At 36.3% G+C, this 27,286-nt stretch overlaps 1 protein-coding gene and 1 pseudogene across 3 annotated transcripts in view; both read left to right on the top strand.

The window, feature by feature from the left end:
* RANBP2 (RAN binding protein 2) overlaps nucleotides 1–27,286 on the top strand; it is a 100,319-nt gene that overhangs the window by 55,037 nt on the left and 17,996 nt on the right. For all 3 annotated transcript variants that reach the window (XM_041754729.1, XM_041754730.1, XM_041754728.1), the window contains exons 7-20: nucleotides 669–861; nucleotides 4,824–4,911; nucleotides 6,748–6,957; nucleotides 7,882–8,063; nucleotides 8,155–8,330; nucleotides 8,518–8,641; nucleotides 9,308–9,469; nucleotides 9,723–9,860; nucleotides 9,940–10,086; nucleotides 12,190–12,369; nucleotides 12,450–12,533; nucleotides 17,183–17,318; nucleotides 20,862–20,956; nucleotides 21,873–26,850. In XM_041754729.1, the coding sequence (XP_041610663.1) occupies nucleotides 669–861; nucleotides 4,824–4,911; nucleotides 6,748–6,957; nucleotides 7,882–8,063; nucleotides 8,155–8,330; nucleotides 8,518–8,641; nucleotides 9,308–9,469; nucleotides 9,723–9,860; nucleotides 9,940–10,086; nucleotides 12,190–12,369; nucleotides 12,450–12,533; nucleotides 17,183–17,318; nucleotides 20,862–20,956; nucleotides 21,873–26,850 (6,893 nt within the window). The remainder of the gene's footprint in view (nucleotides 1–668; nucleotides 862–4,823; nucleotides 4,912–6,747; nucleotides 6,958–7,881; nucleotides 8,064–8,154; nucleotides 8,331–8,517; nucleotides 8,642–9,307; nucleotides 9,470–9,722; nucleotides 9,861–9,939; nucleotides 10,087–12,189; nucleotides 12,370–12,449; nucleotides 12,534–17,182; nucleotides 17,319–20,861; nucleotides 20,957–21,872; nucleotides 26,851–27,286) is intronic.
* Nucleotides 10,827–11,655, top strand: LOC121490752 (annotated as a pseudogene).

Genomic DNA, 27,286 nt, shown 5'->3' with positions numbered 1-27,286 from the left:
GGTGGAAAAGACAATTTCTCAGTAGTACTATAAAAATAAAATTTAAACTTCTCAGATAGCCTGAATTGGTCTTGAGAAACTCTAGGGGTTCCTAGAACTCCCCTCCTATAAACCTACTTAGAAATCATGCTTCACATTTCTGTTACATGTTTCACCATTTGGATTTAGAAGCACTAATAGTACATTTACAGATAATAATGAGAAATACAATTTAGGCCTGTAGTCATCTATATAGTAAGAAGAGCAGTTAGGTTATTGATAACTTAAATATCTTATCAATTATTTATTTATAATTTGAGAATGACATGTCTAATTTGAGAAATTTCAACTTTGAATTAAATAGTGAAACCATATGGTCAGCAATAAACTAGAAAACATTTTAGTTTTCCATCTTTATTGTGGTCAGTTATGAAAAATTCATCATAGTCCATAAATTTGTCATTTGATTTATATCTTTTCTGTGATTGGAGGGCTGTAAGTAACTGGAATAAGACCTTCTAGAGGTTAAGCTTGAATTATAGAAAGTATACTGAATAAAAATAAACACTAGATGATTCATAATTTATAGAGAATAAGGAGTATTAGTTTGTGGAAGATGATAATTCATGAAACCATGATTATTCACAATGCAATGGGTTTAATACCTGTTTAATAATTTAATATTGCAGTTTTGATAGTGCTCTTCAGTCTGTGAAATCTTGTGTGGGTGGAAATGATGAACTCTCAGCTACTTTTTTAGAAGTAAAAGGACATTTCTACATGCATGCTGGTTCTCTACTTTTGAAGATGGGTCAGCATAGTGAAGTGCAATGGCGAGCTCTCTCTGAACTGGCCACATTGTGCTATCTCATAGCATTTCAGGTATGTTTTTTCTAGTTTTGGTTGATATTTCACTGTGAGACTGCTGTATTTCACTTGGAGGTGTGTCCTGGTATATATTAGAACTATTAATAAATCTGAAGAATTGAAGTCAAAATAGTTAATTTGTTAGGTGGAAAGTAACAAGATGTACACAGCATTAATGAGGTGAAATAGATATGTTGATACATTGCTGGTGTCAGTCTCTATTGCTATGACTTTAACTGGAAGACCACTGTGAAGAGTTTGATCTTTACTCAAACTCTTCACTCTTCACTCATTTCTGGGAACCTGTAATGAGATAATCTCAAAGATGGCTAAAATTTGATTCAAAAAGATGTGCATGCGTAACTTGTACAGAAAACTAATTAAGTAAATTTTGGGGATGGTTACACAAGCTGTGATAGAAGACTGTTTTTGTCACAAGCACTTCAATGTTAATTGAAACACATATGTTAATAATATTATATATAATATATAGTGGTATATTTTTGGAAACATGATTCCCTTTTTTATACATAGAACGTGATATGAAGGAAATATGCCAAAATGTGAACTATTACTTTTAGATGATGAGATGCTGGCTATCATTCCTTCCCACTCCATTTTTGTAGTTTTAATGTTTTCTTTAGTGAACCCTACATTAATTCCAAAATGAGAAGAAATAAGCAGTCTGCTAAAAAATGAAGTGAGCCTGGCTTATAAAAATCATTGGTAGTTTTAGAGAACTATCTTTTTCTTGAGGGAAAGTAAAGAGGATTCACTGTAGAATTACTTTTAGGGAAGGCTCCTTCTAGTTTATATTATATTGATCTTTTTTTAAACATTTGACATTCAGCTCACAAGGTTAAGTGTTCCTGTTTGCACAGCAGGAGCATTTAGGTTCATGAAGATTATATGTATTAGTGAAAATTAGTGAAGTTAATGAAGTTTGCTAACTTATGTAGGCACTAAAAGGTTCTTAGATTATTATTTTAAGAATCTTAAAGTAGGTGACATGATTTTTAATGGAAACTGGAATCTTAAATTTTTAAAATATACATGATTTTTATTTTTTAATTTTTTTAATATTTATTTATTTAAAAAAAAGATTTTATTTATTCATGAGAGACACAGAGAGAGGCAGTGGGAGAAGCAGGCTTCATTCAGGGAGCCCAACATGGGACTTGATCCCTGGTCCCCAGGATCACGCCCTGGGCTGAAGGCGGTGCTAAACCGCTGAGCCACCCGGGCTGCCCTATTTTTTTATTTTTAATTTTTAAAAAAGGATTTTATTTATTTATTCATGAGAGACACAGAGAGAGGCAGAGACACAAGGCAGAGAGAAGCAGGCTCCATGCAGGGAGCCCAACGTGGGACTCAATCCCGGGTCTCCAGGATCACGCCCTGGGCTGAAGGCGATGCTAAATCACCGAGCCACCTGGGCTGCCCAAATATACATGATTTTTAAAGTTAATACAGTCAACTGTTTTAAACTTTGACCCTTTTTAATAGTAAATTTCTTTCTCAAACCACTCCCATCTTCTTCTTTTTTTTTTTTTTAATTTTTTTATTTATTTATGATAGTCACAGAGAGAGAGAGGCAGAGACACAGGCGGAGGAAGAAGCAGGCTCCATGCACCGGGAGCCCGATGTGGGATTCGATCCCGGGTCTGCAGGATCACGCCCTGGGCCAAAGGCAGGCGCCAAACCGCTGCGCCACCCAGGGATCCCCACTCCCATCTTCTTGACTACAAGACAATATTACCAATTTTTTGTTATTTAGAAGTTTGTCAGCATATGCAAGCATAATCTACATCCTATCTTTACTTTTTAAAACTCTTTTGTCTCAGTGAAAGTATACTTTATCTGCTGTCTAGTATCTTATTTCATTTTCTCTTGTCCCATTTTAGCACATAGACATCTACTTCATTTCTTTTACTCTCCACACATTTCCATTGAATGGATAAATAATGAAACCTCTTAGATGCTTAGATTATTATGTGTTTATAAAGCTTAATTATCAAATGATTATAAACTTAGAGGGGAAGCATGGACTGGCATGGAAGTCCTTAAATCATGTTAGGGCAGCTTTTTTTTGGTAGGATTTTTTTTTAGACTCTTGATCAGGGGAATGCTGTAGTATTAGTCTCTCTGCATTTCAGCTAGGAATTAAAGTCTCTCTTGAAACTGTTTAATTCTGATGAGAAAATGTTGACTTGGGATATGACTGAGTGGATTCATAACTATTTAGTCACAAATGATAGCTGTAAAAGGGGCCAGTTTTATGAATTGAGTTCAGTTTGAAAGCAAAAAGAATAATGTCACATTTTGTTTCTCATTTTGTGTGCTTTTCAACATCTTCAGAGACAATTTGCCATCATGTTTAGAAAACTTGTGGATAAAAGCATAGGTCAAACTAATGTTTTTAAAATTCAAAATCAGAAACTTTTAGATTCATGAATATATTTCCTTTGAAGAAGTAACTTCTTTGGAGAAGTGATTGTATTCATATGGTTTAAAATTCAAGTGGTGTATAAGAGTATACTGTGAGAACTCCTTCCTGCTTCTGTTTAATCATTTACTTCTCTTCCCTGGAGGATCTAATGATACTAATTTCTTGTGAGTTCTTCAAGAAGTGAAACTTTTATGCCTATGCAAGCAAATAGATAAGCACATACTCTCCCGTTCCCCTTTAAAAGATCCGGAAAGAAGCATTCTGTACATCCCATTTCCTTTGCTTATTTTCATGAAATAAATATTGGTGATATTTCCATGTCAGTATAGAAAAGACAGCATGAGTATTGCATCTTCATTTATTTTGATGATTGCATATCATTCCATTGTATGGATGTATCATAGTTTTAGTCTTTTTTTTGTTGTTGTTGTTTGTTTAACCAGCTTCACAAAACCAAGACATTAGGTTACTTTTTTTTTTTTTTTTTTGCTATGCTACCTCTAGTAATTCTTTAATGAATAACTTGTGACATTTCACATGTTTATTTTTTTATTTTTTATTTTTTAAAGATTTTTATGTATTCATGAGCGACACAGAGAGAGGGACAGAGACATAGGCAGAGGGAGAAGCAGGTTCCCTCCGGGGAGCCTGATGCAGGACTCAATCCCAGGACCCCAGGGATCACAACCTGAGCTGAAGACAGACCCTCAACCGCTGAGCCTCCCCATTTCACATTTTTAAATTTATGAGTAAATTCTTGAAAGAAGAATCAAAGTGTATCTATGCATTTATAATTTAGAGCTTTTGCCGGTTTTCTGACTTCACAGAAGTTGCACCAAACTACACTCTCACTACCAATTAAGAAAATCATTGAAATTTAACAGCAGTTACTCTAGCCACCCCTGTATTACTTTTAGAATATCTCTAGTAAGTGGCCCTTGCCTGTGTTTGAATATTTTCAATGATGAGCATTCACTACTTTCACCATATAGCCCAATGCATTTTTGATGGTTTGGGTCTTGGGAGCTCCCTTATGTGGAGTAAAATAGCACTTCTCAAACCTGTTACCTCTTGGTGTTATTTTTCTTTTCGTGCTATTTAAAACAAACTTTTTAATAGATAACTTTGTTATCTGAAGGGAGCTATTGTATTTTCTCATCATTCTATTCCTCATTTTTTCAGCTCTTCTTCATAGGATGTGGCTTGGAGTCCTTTGGTTGTCCTACTTTATCCCAGTGGTATCCCATATTATCCATACTTTTTGAAAATGTGCTATATATAGTGTGGCATGCAAAGATGCTTTTGTAGTAGAAAGTAATTTCTCAGAAGTTAGTTTTTGTAGACACTTTTTACATATTATCTGAATTCCCTCTTCAGTTTTTTTTCAATGGAAAACTGCAACTCCAACTTAGTTTAACCATTGGTTAACTGTTTGTCATCAAAAAACCACAATGTAATAGAAAGGAACATCTTACTATTAAAATATGGGTATCACTAAATAAAGGACTTTTGATTCTAAAATTATCAGGTTCCAAGACCAAAGATTAAATTAATAAAAGGAGAAGTCGGACAAAATCTGGTGGAAATGATGGCCTATGATCGTCTGAGTCAATCAGGTAATAGTAATGTTTAATTTTATTTTAAAAAGAAAAAAGGAAAATTTCTCTGTTAGAGCACTCTTTAAGATAATCTTCTGTTTGCTTAGGAGAGAATGTGTCATAATCACTAATTTCTTTTTGCCATACTGGATGAGGGCAAGAGATACAGAATTAGAAGAAATATCTAGTTCAGAAGGTAACAAATGTTTGATACATTTTGCTCCTGGATGGAGAAACTCTTTAACCAAACCTCCCTCCTTTATCTAGCTGCTAGAGCCTCCATTCTGAATATTTTAAAGCACTTCCTGAACTAAGAATAATTTCGCCACCCATTTAGCATTAGTAATTTATAAGATACTCCTATGGGAGATATAAAGATGAAGAACCTATGGATTTCTTGAGAAACTGACAACATAGTAAAGAAGATGGAAGATGGATATACATTTACATACTGTTAGGTTTTTGGCGTTTGTAAATTTATTCCCAGTTTTGACTTTTTGGATGGATCTTTAAAGGCCTATTACATATTATCTGGTTTTGCTGAGTTAGAAACTTCAGGATGTTTATGTAGCTAGCAAATTAAGCAATGAACTGAAGAGACATAATGCTTTTTATGTAAGAAGCAGTTTTGATATAAAAATTGAATGAACTTTGTAAAGATCAAGTAGTATTATTAAAGTTACTCTAAGCTTTGTAGTTAGGGTGCCGTTCAAAGTATATATTGCTTCTCCATCCTACAACCTATTTTGTGGGAGGTGGACTTTCAGTCCTTGAAGAAATGGCTGTATTTTTTTCCTTTTGTCTCCTGTCTACCTTTGCAAGGCTGTTACAGATACTTCTGCAGAGTGTCACAGCTAGTAAAATGAACTGTGTTTTAATGTCTTTGATCTATATATTCCTGAACTTGTCTGCAGATTTTCAGAGAGATAAGTCAGATGCTAACCAGACCTGACTGACCAGCAGAATTGCTCCAAAGAATGTGTTTTTCTTTTTTTAAAAAAAGCTTAAGTGAGATGAAATTCACATTGTATATAATTCATTTAAATGTACGATTCAGTGGTTTTTTAGTATGTTCACAGAATTGTGCATCCATTACCACAATCAGTTTTCGAACATTTTCATCATCTCCTAATGAAACCTCATAACCATTTTCCCCCAAACCCTTTAGTCCTTGGCAACCACTAATACTCTATCTCTTTAGATTGCCTTATTCTGGACATTTTATGTAAATTGAATCATATGATATGTGGTCTTTTGTGACTAATCTGTGCTCCTTTGTGACTGACACTTCTTCCACTTAGCATAGTGTTTTCAGGGTTTATCATTTTAGAGCGTGTACTAGAACTTCATCCAAGGAGTGTTTTAAAAATAGATTCCTCACCCAAACCTGTGGAATCAGAATCTCTAGGAGTGCACCCTGGAATTAATTATTCTAAAAGCTTTTTCAAGGATGATTCTTTCCGGATAGCTTTAAAAATCAGCTTATCAAATTAGAGAACTTGAGCTTGACTCTGTTCTCCTATGGCCACTTAATGACACACTTTAAATACTTATGGCATTTTTCAGACATATTCTGGTCTTCTCTTTCCTTTCACTCTAGATACAGATAACAAACTTTATTTTTTATTTTTTATTTTTTTTCAGATAACAAACTTTAGTCTGTGTCCATTTTTTGCATGAGCACTCTTTTTTGTTCAGTTGTGGTTGCTGGATTGGCAGATTAATTCTGAGATAATCATGTTTTTTCTCCTTAGAGTATGAATGAATGAAACTGTTGAGTTTCCTATGAATGAAACTGTTGAGATGCGAGTAAAAACAACGTTTTTTAAATGATGGAAATAATTTGTTTTTCAGGACACATGCTGCTAAACTTAAGTCGTGATAAGCAAGATTTTTTAAAAGAGGTTGTAGAATCCTTCGCCAATAAAAGTGGGCAGTCTGCTTTGTATGATGCTCTGTTTTCTAGTCAGTCACTTAAGGATAGATCTTTTCTTGGTAATGATGATATTGGAAACATTGATGTGCAAGCACCAGAGCCTGATGATTTGGCTAGATATGATGTTGGTAAGTAGTATCTTTTTAAAGTAAACATTTTGTATCTTAATCCTTTTATTTTAGGAGATTAAAAGCAAATAGAAACAATCTCATAATCTTATTACCCATAGATAATGATGTAATATTTCCCTGTATCCGTTTGAGGGTTTTTTGGGGCATAGGATGGTGTGAGGAGTTGGTAGTGCTAGTGGTGGAATATTTTTCTTCTAAATAGTGGTTTATACTGTACATGGGATTGTCTTCTTTCATGGATTCTCTCTTTATCTATTTTTGTAAATAACCACTTTTAATGGCAATATAATACGTTATATGAGTTAGCCGTAATTTGCCACTTATTGCTGTTTGACATCTAATATGTTTTCAGTTTTTTCACTATGAAAAATAAAGTATCTTTATTTCAAAATTTTCCATGGAGTTTTCTTAAAACCAGAATTACTGGAATAAGGTTGATGAACACGTTTAATTTTAAGTCTCTTGCAAATTGCCATATTGCCGGAAAGGTTGTACCTCTTTATGTGTCTAAAAGCCCATAACTTTTTTGGTATTAAATTTCTTGTGGAAGAAAAGATATTTTTACTCTCCCAAGGTTATTAATAAAGTGGTATCTCATTGTCTTAATGACTCTCTACTGAAAGGAAAATTCACTTTCAGGTTTTCTTACTGGGGGTGGCTCTGTCAATACAGTGTTTTATTGAGTTCTAGGGAGTACCTTTTTTCTCTTAAATGGACTTGAAAAGAGCTTTCTTCATCATAACTGTTGCTACTAAATTTCCTAAATATGGAGTGTGAATACCTTTAATAAGAACATGAGACTTAGCAAAGAATTTGCCCCAGCTTCAATATAGAAAAGTAATTATAAAATTAAGATGTAATTGACAAAACTGATGACACAAGCAAAATTTCCAAAACCTCAAGCCAGTTTTCTCATTTCAGGTGCCATTCGAGCACATAATGGTAATCTTCAGCACCTTACGTGGCTTGGCTTACAGTGGAATTCATTGTCTGCCTTACCTGCAGTTCGAAAATGGCTAAAGCAGCTGTTTCATCATTTGCCCCAGGAAACCTCAAGACTTGAAACAAATGCACCCGAATCAATATGTATTTTAGATCTTGAAGTAAGCAAAGATTTTAACAAATTAAGTATTTTGAATTTTGTTTAATTTTTTTTTTTTCTAACTTAAATTGATTTTTCTTTAAATGAAACAGGTATTTCTACTTGGAGTAATATATACCAGCCACTTACAATTAAAGGAGAAATGTAGTTCTCACTATAGCTTCTATCAGCCGCTATGCTTGCCACTTCCTGTGTGTAAACAGCTTTGTACAGAAAGACAGAAATCTTGGTGGGATGCAGTTTGTAATCTAATTCACAGAAAAACAGTGTAAGTAGCAAAATAAAAGTATTCCTTTAACTCATTGCCTAAGTTTTTAACCTAATAGTCTATTTAATTTAAAAACTTCCTGCCTTAGGTATTTAATTCTCATGTGAAGGTTGAGTTTGTCATGATTAATGTACATGTAAGTTTTAAACTGCATGTTTATAAATCGGTTTTATTAAACTTTTTTTAGACCTGGAACTACAGCAAAATTGCGACTTCTAGTTCAGCATGATATAAACACACTACGGGGACAGGAAAAACATGGCCTTCAGCCTGCCCTGCTTGTGCATTGGGCAAAATGCCTTCAGAAAACGGTGAGTTTGTTAAAGTGTAAGCATTTTTAAGAACATTACCTAATTTTTAAAAATCCTAAACTTTTCAATGAGTCTTTTAGTTCAGAGAAACAGTAAGAGCTTATTTACATTATGCTAGGTGAAATGTATTTTTTAAATCTTGCCACAAAATAGTTAATAGTTAAAATATATAAGCACTTTGAATAGTACCTGGCACAGTAAATGTTATATAAATATGAGCTGTTATTATTACCACTTAATAATAAGTTACGATAATTATTATCCAGCCTGAAATTTTTTTTTACATGTAGATAACAGAAGGCTCTGTAGGTTAAGGGCATTGTAGATCTTTATAAATATTTGAGGACTGTTCTATGGCAAAGTTAGGTGTGGATGTTTATTTCTGTGACCAAACTGTGACACAGAGTGGCAGGTTTGGGCTATGTTAAATGGCAACCTTTAAAAAATAGGGCTACTTCATTAGGTAGTATCATTGAAAGTGTTTGAAAGTTGGGTCTAGAATGATCCCTGGTATTAAGGTGATTGGAATGTGAGGCCTATGACTTTTGAGATTCTGTTTTGCCTTGATTTGAAATTTTAACCAGTTGTTCCGACCATTTATAAAAGAATTTTTAGATTCTGTTATTTGTGTTCCTTAGGTTGTGTGCTTCTAATTTTCTCTTTTAGGGCAGTGTTCTTAATTCTTTTTATGATCAGCGGGAATACATAGGCAGAAGTGTTCATTATTGGAAAAAAGTTTTGCCAATGTTGAAGACAATCAAAAAGAAGAGCAGTATTCCTGAACCTACGGACCCTTTGTTTAAACATTTTCATAGTGCAGACATTCAGGTAATGGAAGATCCTTTTGTGAATGAACTGGAAATGTGAATTTCCAGTTTACAAACAAAGAAATAGAAACTGTTTAAGTCAATTGCCTGGATACTTGTTCCTTTTCTTGTTTTCAAAATCCACTAGCTGTCAAAAAATATAGCAGAAAAGAAGACTGAGCTGTTACTTAGATCATGTAAAATCTTGGGGAAATCACTTGGGTTTGATATTCTGGGGAGAGGCAGTTGGACTAAAAATTACTAAATGTGTTTAGGCATCTGAAGTTGGCGAATACGAGGAAGAAGCACACATAACATTTGCTATATTGGATGTAGTTAATGGAAATATAGAAGATGCTATGACTGCTTTTGAATCTGTAAAAAACGTTGTTTCTTACTGGAATCTTGCATTGGTAAGTAGATGGTGATACGTGAATTAAAAGCTTTTTGTTTTAAAAACCTAATTGTTTCATAAAAGCATTCTTTGTATAGATTTTTCACAGAAAAGCGGAAGACATTGAAAATGATACCCTTTCTCCTGAAGAACAAGAAGAGTGTAAAAATTACCTGAGAAAGGCCAGGGACTACCTAATAAAGATTTTAGATGACAGTGATTCCAATCTTTCAGTGGCCAAGAAGGTAAGCTGCAGGCTGTTTGTACTTTCTTACTGTTGCTAGCTGGATGGTAACTATTTTTGCTTTGATTTTATAGTTTGATAATTTCAAAAATACTCAGTAATACTAGTGCACAGAAGTGGTGTGTATATATTAGCATTGCCTTTTCTTAGGTTTGGTCTTTCTTTCTTTCTTTCTTTCTTTCTTTCTTTCTTTCTTTCTTCATTCATTCATTCATTCATTCATTTTTTTAAAGATTTTATTTGTGAGAGACACACACACACACAGAGAGAGAGAGAGATAGAGAGAGAGAGAGAGAGAGGGAGAGAGAGGGAGGCAGAAGGAGGAGCAGGCTCCATGCAAGGAGCCTGTTGTGGGACTCCATCCCAGGTCTCCAGGATCACACCCTGGACTGAAGGTGGCGCTAAACCGCTGGGCCACTGGGGCTTCCCGGTGTTTCTTTTTTTAAACTTGGGAATCTAGCTTTTTTCCTACAAAAGTACTTGTTAGGGAATTTAGAAAAGGCTTCTAAGGCAGAACATTCATTTTTTGATATCTTGGCAATGTAATCAAAGCAAATACTGCAGGGGCACCTGGGTGGTTCAGTGACTGAACGCCTGCCTTTGAGTCAAGTTGTGATCCTGGGATCGAGTCCCATATTGGGCTCTCTGCAGGGAGTCTGCCTCTCCGTCTGCCTATGTCTCTGCCCGTCTCTGTGTCTCTCTCATAAATAAATAAATAAAATCTGAAAAAATAAAGCAGTGAGTGGCGGATGGGCTGTGGCCATCGCGGCCCTGGAGCTTCCGCTTGTACTCTGCGCTCGCGGAGCGGGCTTCTGGGCCCTTGGCAGACACATGAGAGAGACCCAATGGCGAGCTGCGTTACTGTCCTTCTGGGAGCTCATTCCCATGAGAGTAGAACTTCTACAAAAGAAGAAAAAGGTAAATCCTAAAAAAGATCAAGCAGTAAAGGACCATTTGAAAAAAAGGATCAGACGACTGGAGAAAGCTAGCCAAGAGCTAATTCCCATTGAAGATTTTATTACACCTGTGAAGAAGCTCTTGTATAAAACAAGACAGCGGCCTAACATGGAGCTTCCCTGTGAGGAGAGTGAGCAGAGAGCTCTGCTTCTCAAGAAGTGGTCCTTCTACAAACATCAAGAGCACGAGAAGGAGAGGGATGCCATCACATCCATGCTTGAGTCCCAGCAGGAAGCTCTGCAGGAACTGCTACTCATATCCCCAGAGCTACATGCGGAGGCTAGCTATCAAGTGGGATCCCAATTTGTTCCCCTTTGAAAGAGAAGGGCCAGATTACACACCACCAATCTCCAGCTACCAGCCCCCTGAGGGCAGGTACCATGACATCACCAAGGTGTACACACAGGTGGAGTTTAAGAAGTAGAGCTGCAGGCACCTGTCCGCAGAACACACTGCCCTTTCAAGCCAGAATGACCAGGGCACAGGCCTGCTTGTCACAGAATCAGGCATGCTGTGAATAAATACATTTAATCAAGAAAAAATAAATAAAAAATAAAGCAAACGTTGCAGCCTAAGGACCGCTGTTAATTTGGCAGTTAAACATTTCACTGAAATTAAAAGTAGTTGCTGACACCTTCAGAACATTTCCTCTCATCTTTACCATTTGCTATGGACTATTTTTTCTGTCAGCAGTTTGAGACTGTCATCATGGTATTAACTTTAGTTGTATTCAACCTTCCAAATCTTTTGTTGATTAATTCATGTTGCTGCTCTTATATTAAGGATGATATTGTCTGGTACATTCTGGCATCTGTGTTTCTCTCCCCATTCAAAATTAATAAAAAATTCAAAATTAATAAAAATTAATAAAAATCAGTAGCTTATTTTGTTCATGTGGAAAAACTTCCCAAGTTAACATTCCTCTACCATTATTGTTAACAAGAGAGAGAAAAACATCACAGACTTTAGCGTCAGAAGACTTTAGATCACACAGCAGTTTCATGTGTGTTCCTATGTAAAGTATTAAATGCTTATTATACAAAAGTAAGAACATGTAAGTAAATTAGTAAGATAAAGTCTTTGTATTTATTTCAGAGTTGTTTATTTTTGCAAACTAAAGCCCTTGATTCATGCCTTTTGTTTTTAGTTGCCTGTGCCACTGGAGTCAGTAAAAGAGATGCTTAATTCGGTTATGCAGGAACTCGATGACTATAGTGAAGGAGGTCCTCTTTATAAAAATGGTTCTTTGCGAAATGCAGATTCAGAAATAAAACATTCTACACCATCTCCCAGTATATATTCTCTATCACCAAGTAAAAGTTACAAGGTAAGTGGAAAGAAATGAATCCCTCCATTGCAGAATAGTTTCCATTCTAAATGCTTTAAATATTTTTTTTATTTTTTTAGTTTTCTCCCAAAACTCCACCTCGATGGGCAGAAGATCAAAATTCTTTACTGAAAATGATCTGCCAACAAGTAGAAGCCATTAAGGTAAATTACTTAATATCTTTAAACTGTGCCTCTCTTATTCCCAGGTTTCTTCCTTGACTATTCCCTCACTTCTTTGTAAAGCTGTTCAAAATGTCCCTTTGCCATTCTACTGTAGAGTCCTCCTGTTTTGTATATGTCTACCATGAAATTAACCATATTATTTTTCCTATTTTTTAATTTAAATTTTTAAACTTTAATTCAAGTATAGTTAACATAGTGTTACATTAATTTTAGATGTACAATATAGTGATTTAGCAATTCTGTATATTACTCGGTGCTTATCAAGTTAAATGTATTTTTTTATTTAAAAATTTTTTTAATTTAAATTCAGTTTAGTTAAATTCAATTAAGTTAACATATAGTGTATTGTTGGTTTCAGGGGTAGAATTAGTGATTCATCAGTTGTATATAACACCCAGTGCCCATTGCATTAGGTGCCCTCCTTTTTTTTTTTTTTAAAGCCAAGGTTTATTTATTTTATTTTATTTTTTTTAAAGATTTTATTTATTTATTCATAGAGACACAGAGAGAGAATGAGAGGCAGAGGGAGAAGCAGGCTCCATGCAGAGAGCCTAACGTGGGACTCGATCCAGGGTCTCCAGGATCACGCCCCAGGCTGCAGGCGGCACTAAACCGCTGCGCCCCCGGGGCTGCCCAGGTGCCCTCCTTAATGCCCATCACTAAAATACCCCATTCCCCCCACTCACTCCCCTTCAGTCACCCTCAGTTTGTTCCTTATAGTTAAGAGTCTCTTATGGTTTGTCACCCTCTCTGTTTTTATCTCATTTTATATTCCTTCCCTTCCCCTATGTTCATCCTTTTGTTTCTTAAATTCCACCTATGAGTGAAATTATATGGTATTTGTCTTTTTCTGACTTATTTTGCTGAGTACAATACCCTCTAGTTCCATCCATGTCATTGCACACGGCAAGATTTCATTTTTTTTTTTTTTAAGATTTTATGTTATTTATTCATGAGAGACACAGAGAGAATCAGAGACACAGGCAGAGGGAGAAGCAGGCCCCATGCAGGGAGCCTGATGTGGGACTTGATCCCGGGACTCCAGGATTAATGCCCTGGGCCGAAGGCAGGTGCTAAACCGATGAGCCACCCAGGGATCCCCGATCTCATCCTTTTTGATGTCTGAGTGATACTCTGGTGTGTGTGTGTGTGCGCGCACGTGTATGTGTGCATATATAAAAAGCATTGTTTATATGTATATATAAAACATATATATAGGAAACATATTTTGAAGTTTTATATATATATACAAACATCTTTATCCATTCATCTGTTGATAGATATCTTGGCTCTTTCCATAGTTTGGTTATTGTGGACATTGCTGTATAAACATTGAGGTACATGTGTCCCTTCGAATCACTATGTTTGTATCCTTTGGATAACTACCTGGTAGTGTAATTGCTGGGTGGTAGGGTAGCTCTATTTTTAACTTTTTGAGGAACCTCCATACTGTTTTCCATTGTGGCTGCACCAATTTGCATTCCCACCAAGATAAATGTATTCTTAATACCACTTACCTATTTTACCCATCTCCCCTCTGATAACCTCTGTTCTCTATAGTTGAGTGTGTTTTTCTGGTTTATCTCTTTTTCCGCCCCTTTGTTTTGTTTCTTAAATTCCACATAGAAGTGAAATCATATGGCATTTGTCTTTCTCTGGCTTATTTTGCTTAGCATTATACTCTAGATCCATCCACATTTTTGCAAATGGCAGGATTTCTTTCTATTGATTGATTGATTGAAGATTTTATTTATTCGTGAGAGACACACAGAGAGAGGCGAAGACATAGGCAAAGAGAGAAGCAGGCTCCATGCAGGGAGCTGGACGTGGGACTTGATCCTGGGACTCCAGGATGACACCCTGGGTCAAAGGCAGATGCTTAACCACTGAGCCACCCAGGTGTCCTGGATTTCATTCTTTTAATGCCTGAATAATATTCCTTTGTATATATGCACACCACATCTTTTTTATCCATCTCTCATTGGCCACTTGTGCTGCTTCCATAATTTGGCTATTGTAAATAATGCTGCAATAAACATAGGGGTGCATATATCCCTTTGAATTAGTGTTTTCATATTCTCTAGGTAAATACCCAGAATTATTATTACTGGATCGTATGGTAGTTCTATTTTTAATTTTTTAAGAACCTCACAAACTGTCTTCCACAGTTGCTGTGCTGTTTGTATTCCCACCAAGTGTATGAAGGTTCCTTTTTCTCCACATCCTTGTCAGCACTTAATTGTTTCTTGTGTTTTTGATTTTAGCCATCCTGACAGGTGCGAGGTGATATCTCATTGTGGTTTTGATTTTCCTTTCTATGATGTTGAGCAACTTTTCATGTGTCTTTAGGCCCTAACCACATTTTTTAAATTACTTGTTTCTGCTTCCTCCACCAGGTGTGAATCCTTCACAGGGAAAGATTATTTTATCCAAAACATAGCAGCATTCCTGACATAGAGGTGGTTCCCAAGTGATCGAATTGAACTAGAGAAATAAACTAATCATACCTTGGTCTAGGAGTTCATTTCTCAGACTGATTGGTTGTGTGTTTCGTATTTTGTAGCTAGATATTGATATGTGGTCTGAGTTCCACATAACTTAATTATGTAAGGAAATGGCTATGTATTCGTGATCTTATTTTAGCTTTATGAAAGTAATCTTAACTGTTAGGCTCATAGAAGCTTTATTTACTTATTTGGAATTGGAAGTGCAAGTAGGTGGTTTCATCCTCATTGGACAAGAACTAAAGCACCGGTAGTTTTGAAGTTACAGCAAGTAAATCCTGATGTGTGTGGTTATTACAGTGTTATCAGCAATGTGAGAGACCTAACAAAAATGCTGTTTGGAGGGAAACAGAATTTTGAATTTGCACAAAGTTTTGTATGTTAGTTTTATACAGTTGTGGCCTATTATGATATTACATACCACCTTTGGGTTATGTTATAAGTTCAGAATGCCCAGGGTTGTATTCTGTAGAAGTGTAGTGGAACATTACTCTGTGTTCTGAAAATCTGGGTTTTAATAGTAACTCTGCCACTAATTAATGCTCTTGAGCCAAGCACTTCATTACTTTTCTATTTGCGTGGCTTTTCATCTGTAGAGTAAGAATTGTTAAAACCACTTCTCAGCACATTTTGTAGGTGTTTGAATTTTTAAAATTATGATTATAGCATTAATTGCATGTTCAAAACTACAGTCCAGATACCAGTAGTGACTATTAAATTTTTCCAGGTGATTCCATCAGTTTCTGATTTTTGGATGTGTAGCATCTAGGCTAAACACAGTAGATGGATGAATGGGGAAAATTTTATTTAACTTGAAAATTCAACATATTTCTGATCTCAGTATGTAGGGTTTTGGGAAATACCTATTTGAAAACACTTTTAGAAGAAGAAAGCAGATATGCTGTGTGTGTCTGTGACCTCACCTGCAGCAGGCTGGTCAGATACCTGGACCCATATACAGATATTTGATACTGTTTTCAAAAACTGTTGACTGATACCACTGTGGTTTCTTTGGAAAAAGAAGTAGTTTCTTGATAAGTGCCTGTTTTGTAAGGGACATTTTGTAGTTTCTGGGATTGGGGAGACTGTTGCCATTTAGTTGTCTGTAAAACAATAGAGATGTGATAACTAGCCACCTAGCCACTGTTAGAAAACAGTATGTCTGTTGTTTTCTGTAGGCAGCAGGGTGGTATGAAAACATATTTGGAGTAAAATCTGGTTTGAATTCTAGCTGTGCTATTTCCTGTATTTTTTTTTCCCTCATTTTAAGATGTGAGTTAATATTGTTACCTGGGTAAGGATTGAGAATTTAGAGTTCCTGGACTATATGATTATATACTTAATATATACTAAGCAGGTAACAGTTATTTTCCTTTTCCTAGTGGATCATTACAGCGTCAACCTTGAAGGATTTTTAAGCAATTGTGTATAGTATCAGGAGATAATTTGGAACATTGAGTAGCCCAGATGGACTGGAGAGGAAAACAGTGGAAAGGAGGTGCTAGAAGGATGTTTGGGGCAATACTTCTGAGGACCAAAAATATCAGAGAAGTTTAATTTGTAGGTACTTGTGTTTTTGAGCAAGGAAGTGTCTTGGCTAGAGCTCAACTCTAGGGGCACCTAGGTGGCTCAGTTAAGCATCTATCTGCCTTTGGCTTAGGTCATGATCTCAGGATCCTGGGATTGAGCCCTCTGTTGGGCTCAGTGGGGAGTCTGCTTCTCCCTCTTCCTCTTCCTCTGCTTCTGCTCTCTCCTCTCTCTCTCTCTCTCAAATAAATAAAATCTTAAAGCAAACCTTAACTTTGGAAAGATTAATTTAGGCAAGTGTGGAATGGAAATGGAGATGAAGCCATCTAGGAGGTTATCAGTTTAGGTGATAGCTAACTGTAATCTGGAATGAATTTGGTAATATGGTACTAAGGAATGAAAGAATGGGAGGAAATAGATTTTAACAAATTGAGGATCATTTTCTTAAATCAGCCCCTAATACATAGATCTTACTGGAATATCGAATCTCTAAAAACACATCAAGTATTTAAAGTACCTAAATTTAAAATATTTATTTGCTCTAGCACTGTTTCTGGCATGACAGAGTTGCTTACAGTTGTTTTCTTTCTCCAACAGAAAGAAATGCAGGAGTTGAAACTACATAGTAGTAACTCAGGGTCCCCTCATCGTTGGCCTGCAGAGAATTATGGACCAGATTCAGTGCCTGATGGATATCAGGGATCCCAGACTTTTCATGGCGCTCCACTAACAGGTTAGTTGGCAACTAGATAATTCCACATTTTAGTAAAATCACTGTACTTCCCCCTCCTTTACACAATAACTTGTGAACTCACCTTGTCTATATACATTTGTGTATATATACATGTTTATATATGTCTGCTTATATGTTTCTTAAGCTGTGTTTGGTATTACTGAGATTTTTATAACTCTAAGCAGAAACAAGCTTTATCTGATCCTCTTTGTATATAAAGGTTTAAAGAACCCTTTAATATGTATGTCAGAGAAGCTGACACTGAGGTAGAACTATTCCTTACTTTTGGCAAATGTTACGTGATATTGTTAGGCATTAAGAGATGGCTAAATAAAACCTTCTTTGGAATTATTTTGGTGATATACTAAGAGGTATGATATTCATAGGAAATCTTGTGTATTTTGAAATGCAATGGTCATACTGATAAGGAAGGAGTTGGAGCTGGGCTATACTGGAATTTGAAGTTGTGCTGTCTAGTAGATAGTGATCTCTGAGTCAGTTTGTGTGCTTGAAATGTGGGGATAAAACTTGCCTCACATTATTGTATTTTTGTATGTGTGGGTGTGTGTTAGGCATTTACTTAGAGTTATAGTAAACACTTAATGAACGAAGGGTGTCCCGTGGGTTGTCTGTGTGCAGAAGTGCTTTGTGCATGTAATTTTACTTAATCATGGTAACCCAGAATGGTAGATGCCATCATGAATTCATTTTTTTTTTTTTTTTGAGATTTTATTTATTAGAGCGAGAGCAAGAGAGATACCACAAGCTGGGGGTGGAGGGGGAAGAGGGAGAAGCAGATTCCCGGCTGAGCAGGGAGCCTGACATGGGGCAAATCCCAGGACCCTAGGATCATGACCTGAGCTGAAGGCAGAGGTGTAACCGACTGTGCCACCGAGGTGCCGTATGAATTCTGTTTTTATAGATGAGGAGATAGGTTTAGTAAGGTTAGTTAATTTATCCATTATTGTACGGCTAACTGTTGGTAGAGTCAGGGTTGAAACTTGAGTGATCTTAAATGTAAAGTCATTTGATAGTATGATATATTGCCCACAGGCAGCCAGAAATGATAAGAAAAACAGGTTTCTTTGGCATGAGATAGATTGCTGAAATGGTAGTAGTATGCTTTTTTTCCTAACTGGTTTTAACCCAGGGAAGATTTAGAGTAGTATGTTCCAGTTTAGATGAGCACATGTATATGATGGTCCATAGGGGCATACTGAAGGCAGCCTCACTATCCTCTTTTGACAGTGTCTTCTAAATGCAGACAAAATAATAGGAAATCTTTGTAAAGTCAGACTTACTAAATATTATAAGTCATAGATTAATACATGAAATGTCAAGAGTTCAAACATTGCTCACTTAAAAACCATGTGCACTAGGTAGAGCCTTGCATAGAGAAGATAAGTAAACTGGCTAGCCTTTTCTAGGGCTTTTTGAATGCTGTGTGGAATTGATCATTTGGCACCTTTTGAGTTACAATTTCCATTTCTTCTGTGTACAGACATAAATGGTCTTCTGGTTGTTAAACATAACATTCACATTGTCTCATTTTATTCTTGCAATTACCCTATGAAATGTGTAGAAGCAGCACATCCTCATTTTACAGTTGAGAAAAATGGAGACCCTAAATAGCTAATTGACAAGGTCACAAAGCAGCTTTGTGGCCCTTAAAGGAGGAGAGCTCAAGTTCGCTGTTATGCATTCCTGTGCTCACACATTTTGTTTTTTTTAATGAAAGTAAAAATATACCAAGATTGTATATTTGTTTTTTTTAATAAGATGATTAAAAAACTTGATTAATAAACTTACAGGAAATATTCAGAAGTCCTGAGCAATGTATACTAAAAACTGTACCACATAGAGTGCTATTAACGTTTTGGATCATTTCCTTCTGGTCCTTTCTCTTTGTATGTGTAAAGAATTTTTAGTGAGATTTTTATCATTATGTTGTAAGTAGATGAGTGATCTGTTTTTGAAATATCAGAGTTCTGAACATTTTTCTTAAATGTTTTTTGAAAATACTATTAATGAATACAGGGTATCCCATCATGTAGAAGCATTGTAAATTTTATTCCCTTACTATTTCCAGTTTGTTGTTATAAATAATGCTGTGGACACATTCTTAGGATTGTTAGAGTATTAAAAAATTTTTTTTTGTGTTGGAAAATTACTTTCCGGAAAAGCTATGCCAGTTTACACTCTTTTCCCATCATTATCTGATAGTGCCCATCTCATTGCATTCTTGCTTAGTGTTAACTATTACTAATTTCTAAAAACCTTCAATTTTTAAAAACAAAAATGATAATTTTTATTTTTTATACTGGACATGTTCAATACTTTATAATCTTTTATATTTCCTGAGTTATCTGTTTATTTGGTATTTTTTTCTGTTAGATTATTTTTAGTAGGTTTATAAGAACTCTTTAATTTTTTTCCCCCCCACTATGGAGAGTCACTAGTCACTGATAAAGTCACTAGTTAAATTTTCAGACTTTATGATTCTTGGCTCATATCCATTAGCTTGTTCTGTGTTCTGTTCCTTTTTTTCTCCCCAGAATGTTTCCACAATAACCATCTTTACCAGGTAGTTCCATTAGTTTTCCAAATTCAAACTTGGGCTTCTTTAGCAATTTTTACTTTTCTAGTCACTGTAAAGAGAAGATAAGTAGACTGACTAGTCTTTTCTTGGTCTTTTTCAGGGCTTTCTAGAATCAATTGTTTAGCCCCTCTTGGGTCACAGTTTCCATTTCTTCCACGACAAGGCATAAATGGTCTTTAAGTTGTTTTGTTTCATGATAAAGCTTTTCATAAAACAGATCAAGCAAATGATTGTTGGTAGCTTTGCCCTGAACATGAGTGTCTTCTAGTTGTTGGTTTCCTGGTGAAACTCATACAAAACTGATGGAACAAATAGTTTGGATATCAGCATGAATATTGGTCATGATATGTCTTTTTTTTTTTTTTTTTTTAAGCCAAGGAAACACATTTTGGTTACCTGTGAGATTCTTTGTGAATTTATCAGGTGATTTTTGACTGGAACGTTTTCAGCTTGAGTTTATAAAATGTAGCCTTATCTTCCTGAAAGTTTTTGAGGCTCACACTTTAAAAACATGGTCCCAAGGCCATCAGATGCATTTTGGTTCCTTAAGTCCTTTCTGTGACCAGTGTATCCCAATATTTCTGATGTTGAACATAGACTGTGCTTTCATATCATACCAATCTTTCTTTGAAAATGGACCAAACGCTTTCTTCTTGGCTCCTTTTTGATGCTTGTTGTGAGGCGCTTGTTCTTGTTGACCACTGTGGTGCTGCTCTCTTACTCCTCATGTGTCATATTTAGGGGTTTTTCCTAGTTTGTCATTTGATAATCTTCTTTATGGTATATTTTGATGTATAGAAATTTAAAAAAATCTATAGTTAAATCTTTCTTTGATTTCTATTGCTTTTGTAATTTATAGTTCTTGCCTAGATAGTCTTAACTGTAGTATAGACTTTTTTAACTGTTTTCTTTCTTTTCTTTTCTTTTTTTTTTTTTTTTTTTAGTTGCAACTACTGGCCCTTCAGTATATTATAGTCAGTCACCAGCATATAATTCCCAGTATCTTCTCAGACCAGCAGCTAATGTTACTCCCACAAAGGTAACAAAGGAATAATTTATACATTTATAAATATCTCCTTTTTAATTGTTCAGGCTTCCTTCAAAGAAATTCAAGAAGTAGTTCAGCATTAAAACTTATATTCCCATAAGATACAGATACTTTAAATTTCTTTCCAGATATAGAAGTTATGCTTCTTACTCATCCTATTTTTATGTTACAATAAGTGTGAACATTTAGAATATTTTCTAAATGGGGTGGTGGTGGTATTGATGATGGGTCCTCCATCATTTTGTTTTTGGCGGAAATAGAACTAGAATGGCCTTGCTGAACCACTATGTGGTAAGTACTTTAGGCCTGAAGTGGCTATGTAGGTGTCTATTAACACCCAGTATTACAACCATAGTTGAGCTACGAAGCTTTGAAGACAGATAGCTTGGGTGCATTTAGACCCTGGCTCTTCTCACTGTGACCTTGGGCAAGTTTCTTAATCTCTCTATGCATTTGTTGCCTCATATGTAAAATGAGGATAATAATCCCTTAATTCATAGGGTTTTTGAGGATATTAAAATGAGATATTATATAAAGTGCTTAGGATAGTGCCCATTAGGCACATTAGTAAATGCTTGATAAATGTTAGTCTCCATCATCATCATCATTATTGTTAACATCATTTGACACATTATTTAGGAATAAAGAAGAAAATTATTCTATGCATTTATTGTAGAATTGGATTTTTAAGATTTTGTCATTAGTTAAGGTAATTTCCATTACATACCAAGAAAGGAGTATAACTGTAAGTATCTTTGTAAGTAATGTCTTCTCTTAATGCTGTGATACATACCTTAATGATATCTTTACCTTATAATGCTCATGTTTGTAGTTTGTGAGAATTGGTATCTAGTTATCTGTAATATTGTAGACAACCTACAAAAATTTTTAATTTTTTTTCTTTTAGGGCCCAGTTTATGGCATGAATAGGCTTCCACCTCAGCAACATATATATGCCTATTCCCAACAGATGCATACACCACCAGTCCAAAGCTCATCTGCTTGTATGTTCTCTCAAGAGATGTATGGTCCTCCATTGCGCTTTGAGTCTCCTGCAACAGGAATTCTATCACCCAGGGGTGATGATTACTTTAATTACAATGTTCAACAAACAAGCACAAATCCACCTTTGCCAGAACCAGGTTATTTTACAAAACCCCCAGTTGCAGCTCATGCTTCAAGATCAGCAGAATCTAAGGTTATTGAATTTGGGAAAACTAATTTTGTTCAGCCTGTGCCAGGTGAAGGAATAAGACCATCTTTGACAGCACCTGCACACACAACACAGCCAACTCCTTTTAAATTTAACTCAAATTTCAAATCAAATGATGGTGACTTTACCTTTTCTTCACCGCAGGTTGTGACACAGCCCCCTTCCACAGCTTACAATAGTAATGAAAGCCTTTTAGGTCTGTTAACTTCAGATAAACCTTTGCAAGGAGATGGCTACAGTGGATCAAAAGCTAGTCAAACCGTTGGACCTCGAAATATGTTCAGTTTTGGAAGCAAAAATGTGCCTGGACTTTCATTTAGTGAAAACATGGGTCCAAATCAGCAAAAGAATTCTGGTTTTCGTCGAAGTGATGACATGTTTACTTTCCACGGTCCAGGGAAATCAGTATTTGGAACACCTGCACCAGAGCTGGCCAACAAGAGTCATGAAACAGATGGAGGGAGTGCCCATGGTGATGACGATGATGACGGCCCTCACTTTGAGCCTGTGGTACCTCTTCCTGATAAGATTGAAGTAAAAACTGGTGAGGAAGATGAAGAAGAATTTTTTTGCAATCGTGCAAAATTGTTTCGTTTTGATGTAGAATCCAAAGAATGGAAGGAACGTGGAATTGGCAATGTAAAAATTCTAAGGCATAAAACATCTGGTAAAATTCGTCTTCTGATGAGACGAGAACAAGTATTGAAAATCTGTGCAAATCATTACATCAGTCCAGATATGAAACTGACCCCAAATGCTGGCTCTGATAGATCTTTCGTTTGGCATGCTCTTGATTATGCAGATGAGTTGCCTAAACCAGAACAACTTGCTATTAGATTCAAAACTCCTGAGGAAGCAGCACTTTTTAAGTGCAAGTTTGAAGAGGCCCAAAGCATTTTAAAAGCCTTAGGAGCAAATGTAGCCACAACAACAAATCAGGCTATGAGAATTGTAAAAGAACCCATGAGTCACGATAACAAAGATATTTGCAAATCTGATGCTGGTAACATGAATTTTGAATTTCAAATTGCAAAGAAAGAAGGGTCTTGGTGGTATTGTAATAGCTGCTCATTAAAGAATGCTGCAACTGCTAAGAAGTGTGTATCATGCCAGAATCTAAACCCAAACAAGAAAGAACTCCTTGGCCCACCATTAGTTGAAACTGTGTCTGCTCTTAAAACTGACCCAGAAAATACTTCAGATAGATTTGCATCCATGACTCCAAAGAAAGAAGGTCATTGGGATTGTAGTATTTGCTTAGTCAGAAATGAACCTACTGTATCTAGGTGCATTGCATGCCAGAATGCAAAGGCTGCTAACAAAAGTGGATCTTCATTTGTTCAGCAAGCTTCCTTTAAATTTGGCCAGGGAGATCTTCCTAAGTCTGTTAACAGTGATTTCAGATCTGTTTTTTCTGCGAAGGAGGGACAGTGGGATTGCAGTGTATGCCTTGTACAAAATGATGGAAGCTCTGCAAAGTGTGCTGCTTGTCAGAACCCAAGAAAACAGAGTGTACCTACTTCTTCTGTTTCAGCACCTCCTTCTTTTAAGTTTGGTACTTCAGAGATAGGTAAAACCCCAAAGAGTGGATTTGAAGACATGTTTGCTAAGAAGGAAGGACAATGGGATTGCAGTATTTGCTTAGTGCGAAATGAAGCAAATGCTACAATATGTGTTGCTTGTCAGAATCCAAGTAAACCAAGTCTGTCCTCCTCTTCTGTTCCAGCACCTGCCTCTTTTAAGTTTAGTACTTCAGAGACAAGTAAGGCTCCAAAGAGTGGATTTGAAGGAATGTTCACCAAGAAGGAAGGACAGTGGGATTGTAGTATTTGCCTAGTGCGAAATGAAGCAAGTGCTACCACGTGTGTTGCTTGCCAGAATCCAAGTAAACAAAATCAGCCTGCTTCTGCTGGTCTAGCACCTGCTGCTTCATCAGATACATGCAAGGCTCCAAAGAGTGGATTTGAAGGAATGTTCACCAAGAAGGAAGGACAGTGGGATTGCGGTATTTGCTTAGTGCGAAATGAAGCAAGTGCTACCACGTGTGTTGCTTGCCAGAATCCAAGTAAACAAAATCAGCCTGCTTCTGCTGGTCTAGCACCTGCTTCATCAGATACATGCAAGGCTCCAAAGAGTGGATTTGAAGGAATGTTCACCAAGAAGGAAGGACAGTGGGATTGTAGTATTTGCTCTGTGCAAAATGAGAGTTCTTCCTTAAAATGTGTGGCTTGTCATGCCTCTAAACCGACTCATAAACCTGTTGCAGAAGCTCCTTCAGCTTTCACGTTGGGCTCAAAAACTAAGTTAAGTGACTCTTCTGGAAGTCAGATTGGAACAGGATTTAAAAGTAACTTTTCTGAAAAAGCTTTTAAATTTGGTACTACAGAACAAGGATTTAAATTTGGGCATGTGGATCAAGAAAGTACACCTTCATTTACATTTCAGGGTTCTTCTAGTACAGATTCTAAGTCAACAAAAGAAGGATTTAGTTTTTCTGTCCCTATGTCTACTGATGGATTTAAATTTGGCATTCAGGAGCCTGGAAATCAAGAGAAGAAAAGTGAAAAGCCCCTTGAAAATGACACTGGTGTTCAGGCTCAGGATATCAGTGGTCAGAAGAATGGTAGTGGTGTGATTTTTGGTCAAACTGGTAGCACTTTTACCTTTGCAGATCTTGCAAAATCAACTTCAGGGGAAGGATTTCAGTTTGGCAAAAAAGACCCTAATTTCAAAGGATTTTCAGGTGCGGGAGAAAAATTATTCTCATCACAAAGTGGTAAAATGGCTGATAAAGCTGACACTTCTGCTGACCTTGAGAAAGATGATGATGCCTATCGGACTGAGGACAGTGATGACATCCATTTTGAACCAGTAGTTCAGATGCCTGAAAAAGTGGAACTTGTAACAGGAGAAGAAGATGAAAAAGTTCTTTATTCACAGCGGGTAAAATTATTTAGATTTGATGCTGAGATAAGTCAGTGGAAAGAAAGGGGCCTGGGAAACTTAAAAATTCTCAAGAATGAAGTTAATGGCAAACTGCGAATGCTAATGCGAAGAGAACAGGTACTAAAAGTGTGTGCTAATCATTGGATAACAACTACCATGAACCTGAAGCCTCTCTCTGGCTCTGACAGAGCATGGATGTGGTTAGCGAGTGATTTTTCTGATGGTGATGCCAAACTGGAGCAGTTGGCAGCAAAATTTAAAACACCAGAGCTGGCTGAAGAATTCAAACAGAAATTTGAGGAATGCCAGCGACTTCTATTAGATATACCACTTCAGACTCCTCATAAACTTGTAGATACTGGCAGAGCTGCCAAGTTAATCCAGAGAGCAGAAGAAATGAAGAGTGGATTAAAAGATTTCAAAACGTTTTTGACAAATGATCAAACAAAAGTCACTGATGGAGAGAGTGAGAGCTCTGATGCAGGTTCTGCCAGTGCCTCCGATACAATCAGCAAGCCAAATCCCGAAAACACAGGGCCCACACTGGAGTGGGACAACTATGATTTAAGGGAAGATGCTTTGGATGATAGTGTGAGTAGTAGCTCAGTGCATGCTTCTCCATTGGCAAGTAGCCCCGTGAGGAAAAATCTCTTCCGTTTTGGTGAGTCAACAACAGGATTTAACTTTAGTTTTAAATCTGCTTTGAGTCCATCTAAGTCTCCTGCCAAGTTAAATCAGAGTGGTACCTCAGTTGGCACTGATGAAGAATCTGATGTTACTCAAGAAGAAGAGAGAGATGGACAGTATTTTGAACCTGTTGTACCTTTGCCTGATCTAGTGGAAGTGTCCAGTGGTGAGGAAAATGAACAAGTTGTTTTTAGTCACAGAGCAAAACTCTATAGGTATGATAAAGATGTTGGTCAGTGGAAAGAAAGAGGCATTGGTGATATAAAGATTTTACAGAATTATGATAATAAGCAAGTTCGCATTGTGATGAGAAGGGACCAGGTGTTAAAACTTTGTGCCAATCACAGAATAACTCCAGACATGACTTTGCAAAATATGAAAGGGACAGAACGAGTGTGGGTGTGGACTGCCTGTGATTTTGCAGATGGGGAAAGAAAAGTAGAACATTTAGCTGTCCGTTTTAAACTACAGGATGTTGCAGACTCATTTAAGAAAATATTTGATGAAGCAAAAATAGCACAAGAAAAAGATTCTTTGATAACACCTCATGTTTCTCGTTCAACCACTCCCAGAGAGTCTCCATGTGGCAAAATTGCTGTAGCTGTATTAGAAGAAACCACAAGAGAGCGGACAGATTTAACTCAGGATGATAACACAGCAGACGCAACTTCAGAAGTTGGAGAAGCATCTAGCACATCTGAAGCAACAACAAAAGCAGTGGTTTCTCCTCCGAAGTTTGTATTTGGTTCAGAGTCTGTTAAAAGTATTTTCAGTAGTGAAAAATCAAAACCATTTGCGTTTGGTCACAGTTCAGCCACTGGGTCTTTGTTTGGATTTAGTTTTAATGCACCTTTGAAAAATAACAGCAGTGAAGTCAGTTCAGTGGTCAAGAGCGGGTCTGAAAGAAGAGTGGAACCTAATGGTGAAGAGTCGAAGAATTCAGATAGCAAACAGTCTTCAGACGGCAAAGTCAGAAATCTCTTTGCTTTTCCAAAGGAGGAGTCCTCAACTAATTACACATTTAAAACACCAGAAAAGGGTAAGCACTTAGTCTTTAATGTGAGCAAATTTTTCTTCCATTGATTTGTAACTATTTTGCTTAACGCATATACTCTTTGTAGAGTACTAATGTTTTAGTAAAAGTTGGGTCATAAACACAGTGCTTCGTGAACAGTGAAAATACTGGTATAGATTTTTTTTTTCCTCCCTAAATGTGTTTCCCTGTGACTGTTTAAACAGCAACAAAGAGTGGGTGTGTGTAGGTCATTTAGGAGATCTGAGTAACTGGAAGATATTTATATCATGTTTAGTGCAGAGAGCAAGAACCTAATATAGTACCAAAGTTTAGTGACTCATGTACTTAAATCACAAACATTAACTCAAGTCTCATTTTTTTTAAGTGTTCATTCTTCAATGTAGTATTCTCTTGTCACTCAAGAAACGTGGTACTGAGAAGTACATATAATATGTATAAG

Source organism: Vulpes lagopus, chromosome 5 (assembly GCF_018345385.1).
Source record: "Vulpes lagopus strain Blue_001 chromosome 5, ASM1834538v1, whole genome shotgun sequence".
Lineage (NCBI taxonomy): Eukaryota > Metazoa > Chordata > Mammalia > Carnivora > Canidae > Vulpes > Vulpes lagopus.
Note: the sequence above shows the minus strand (reverse complement) of the source record. Positions and strands in the feature narration are given on the sequence as shown.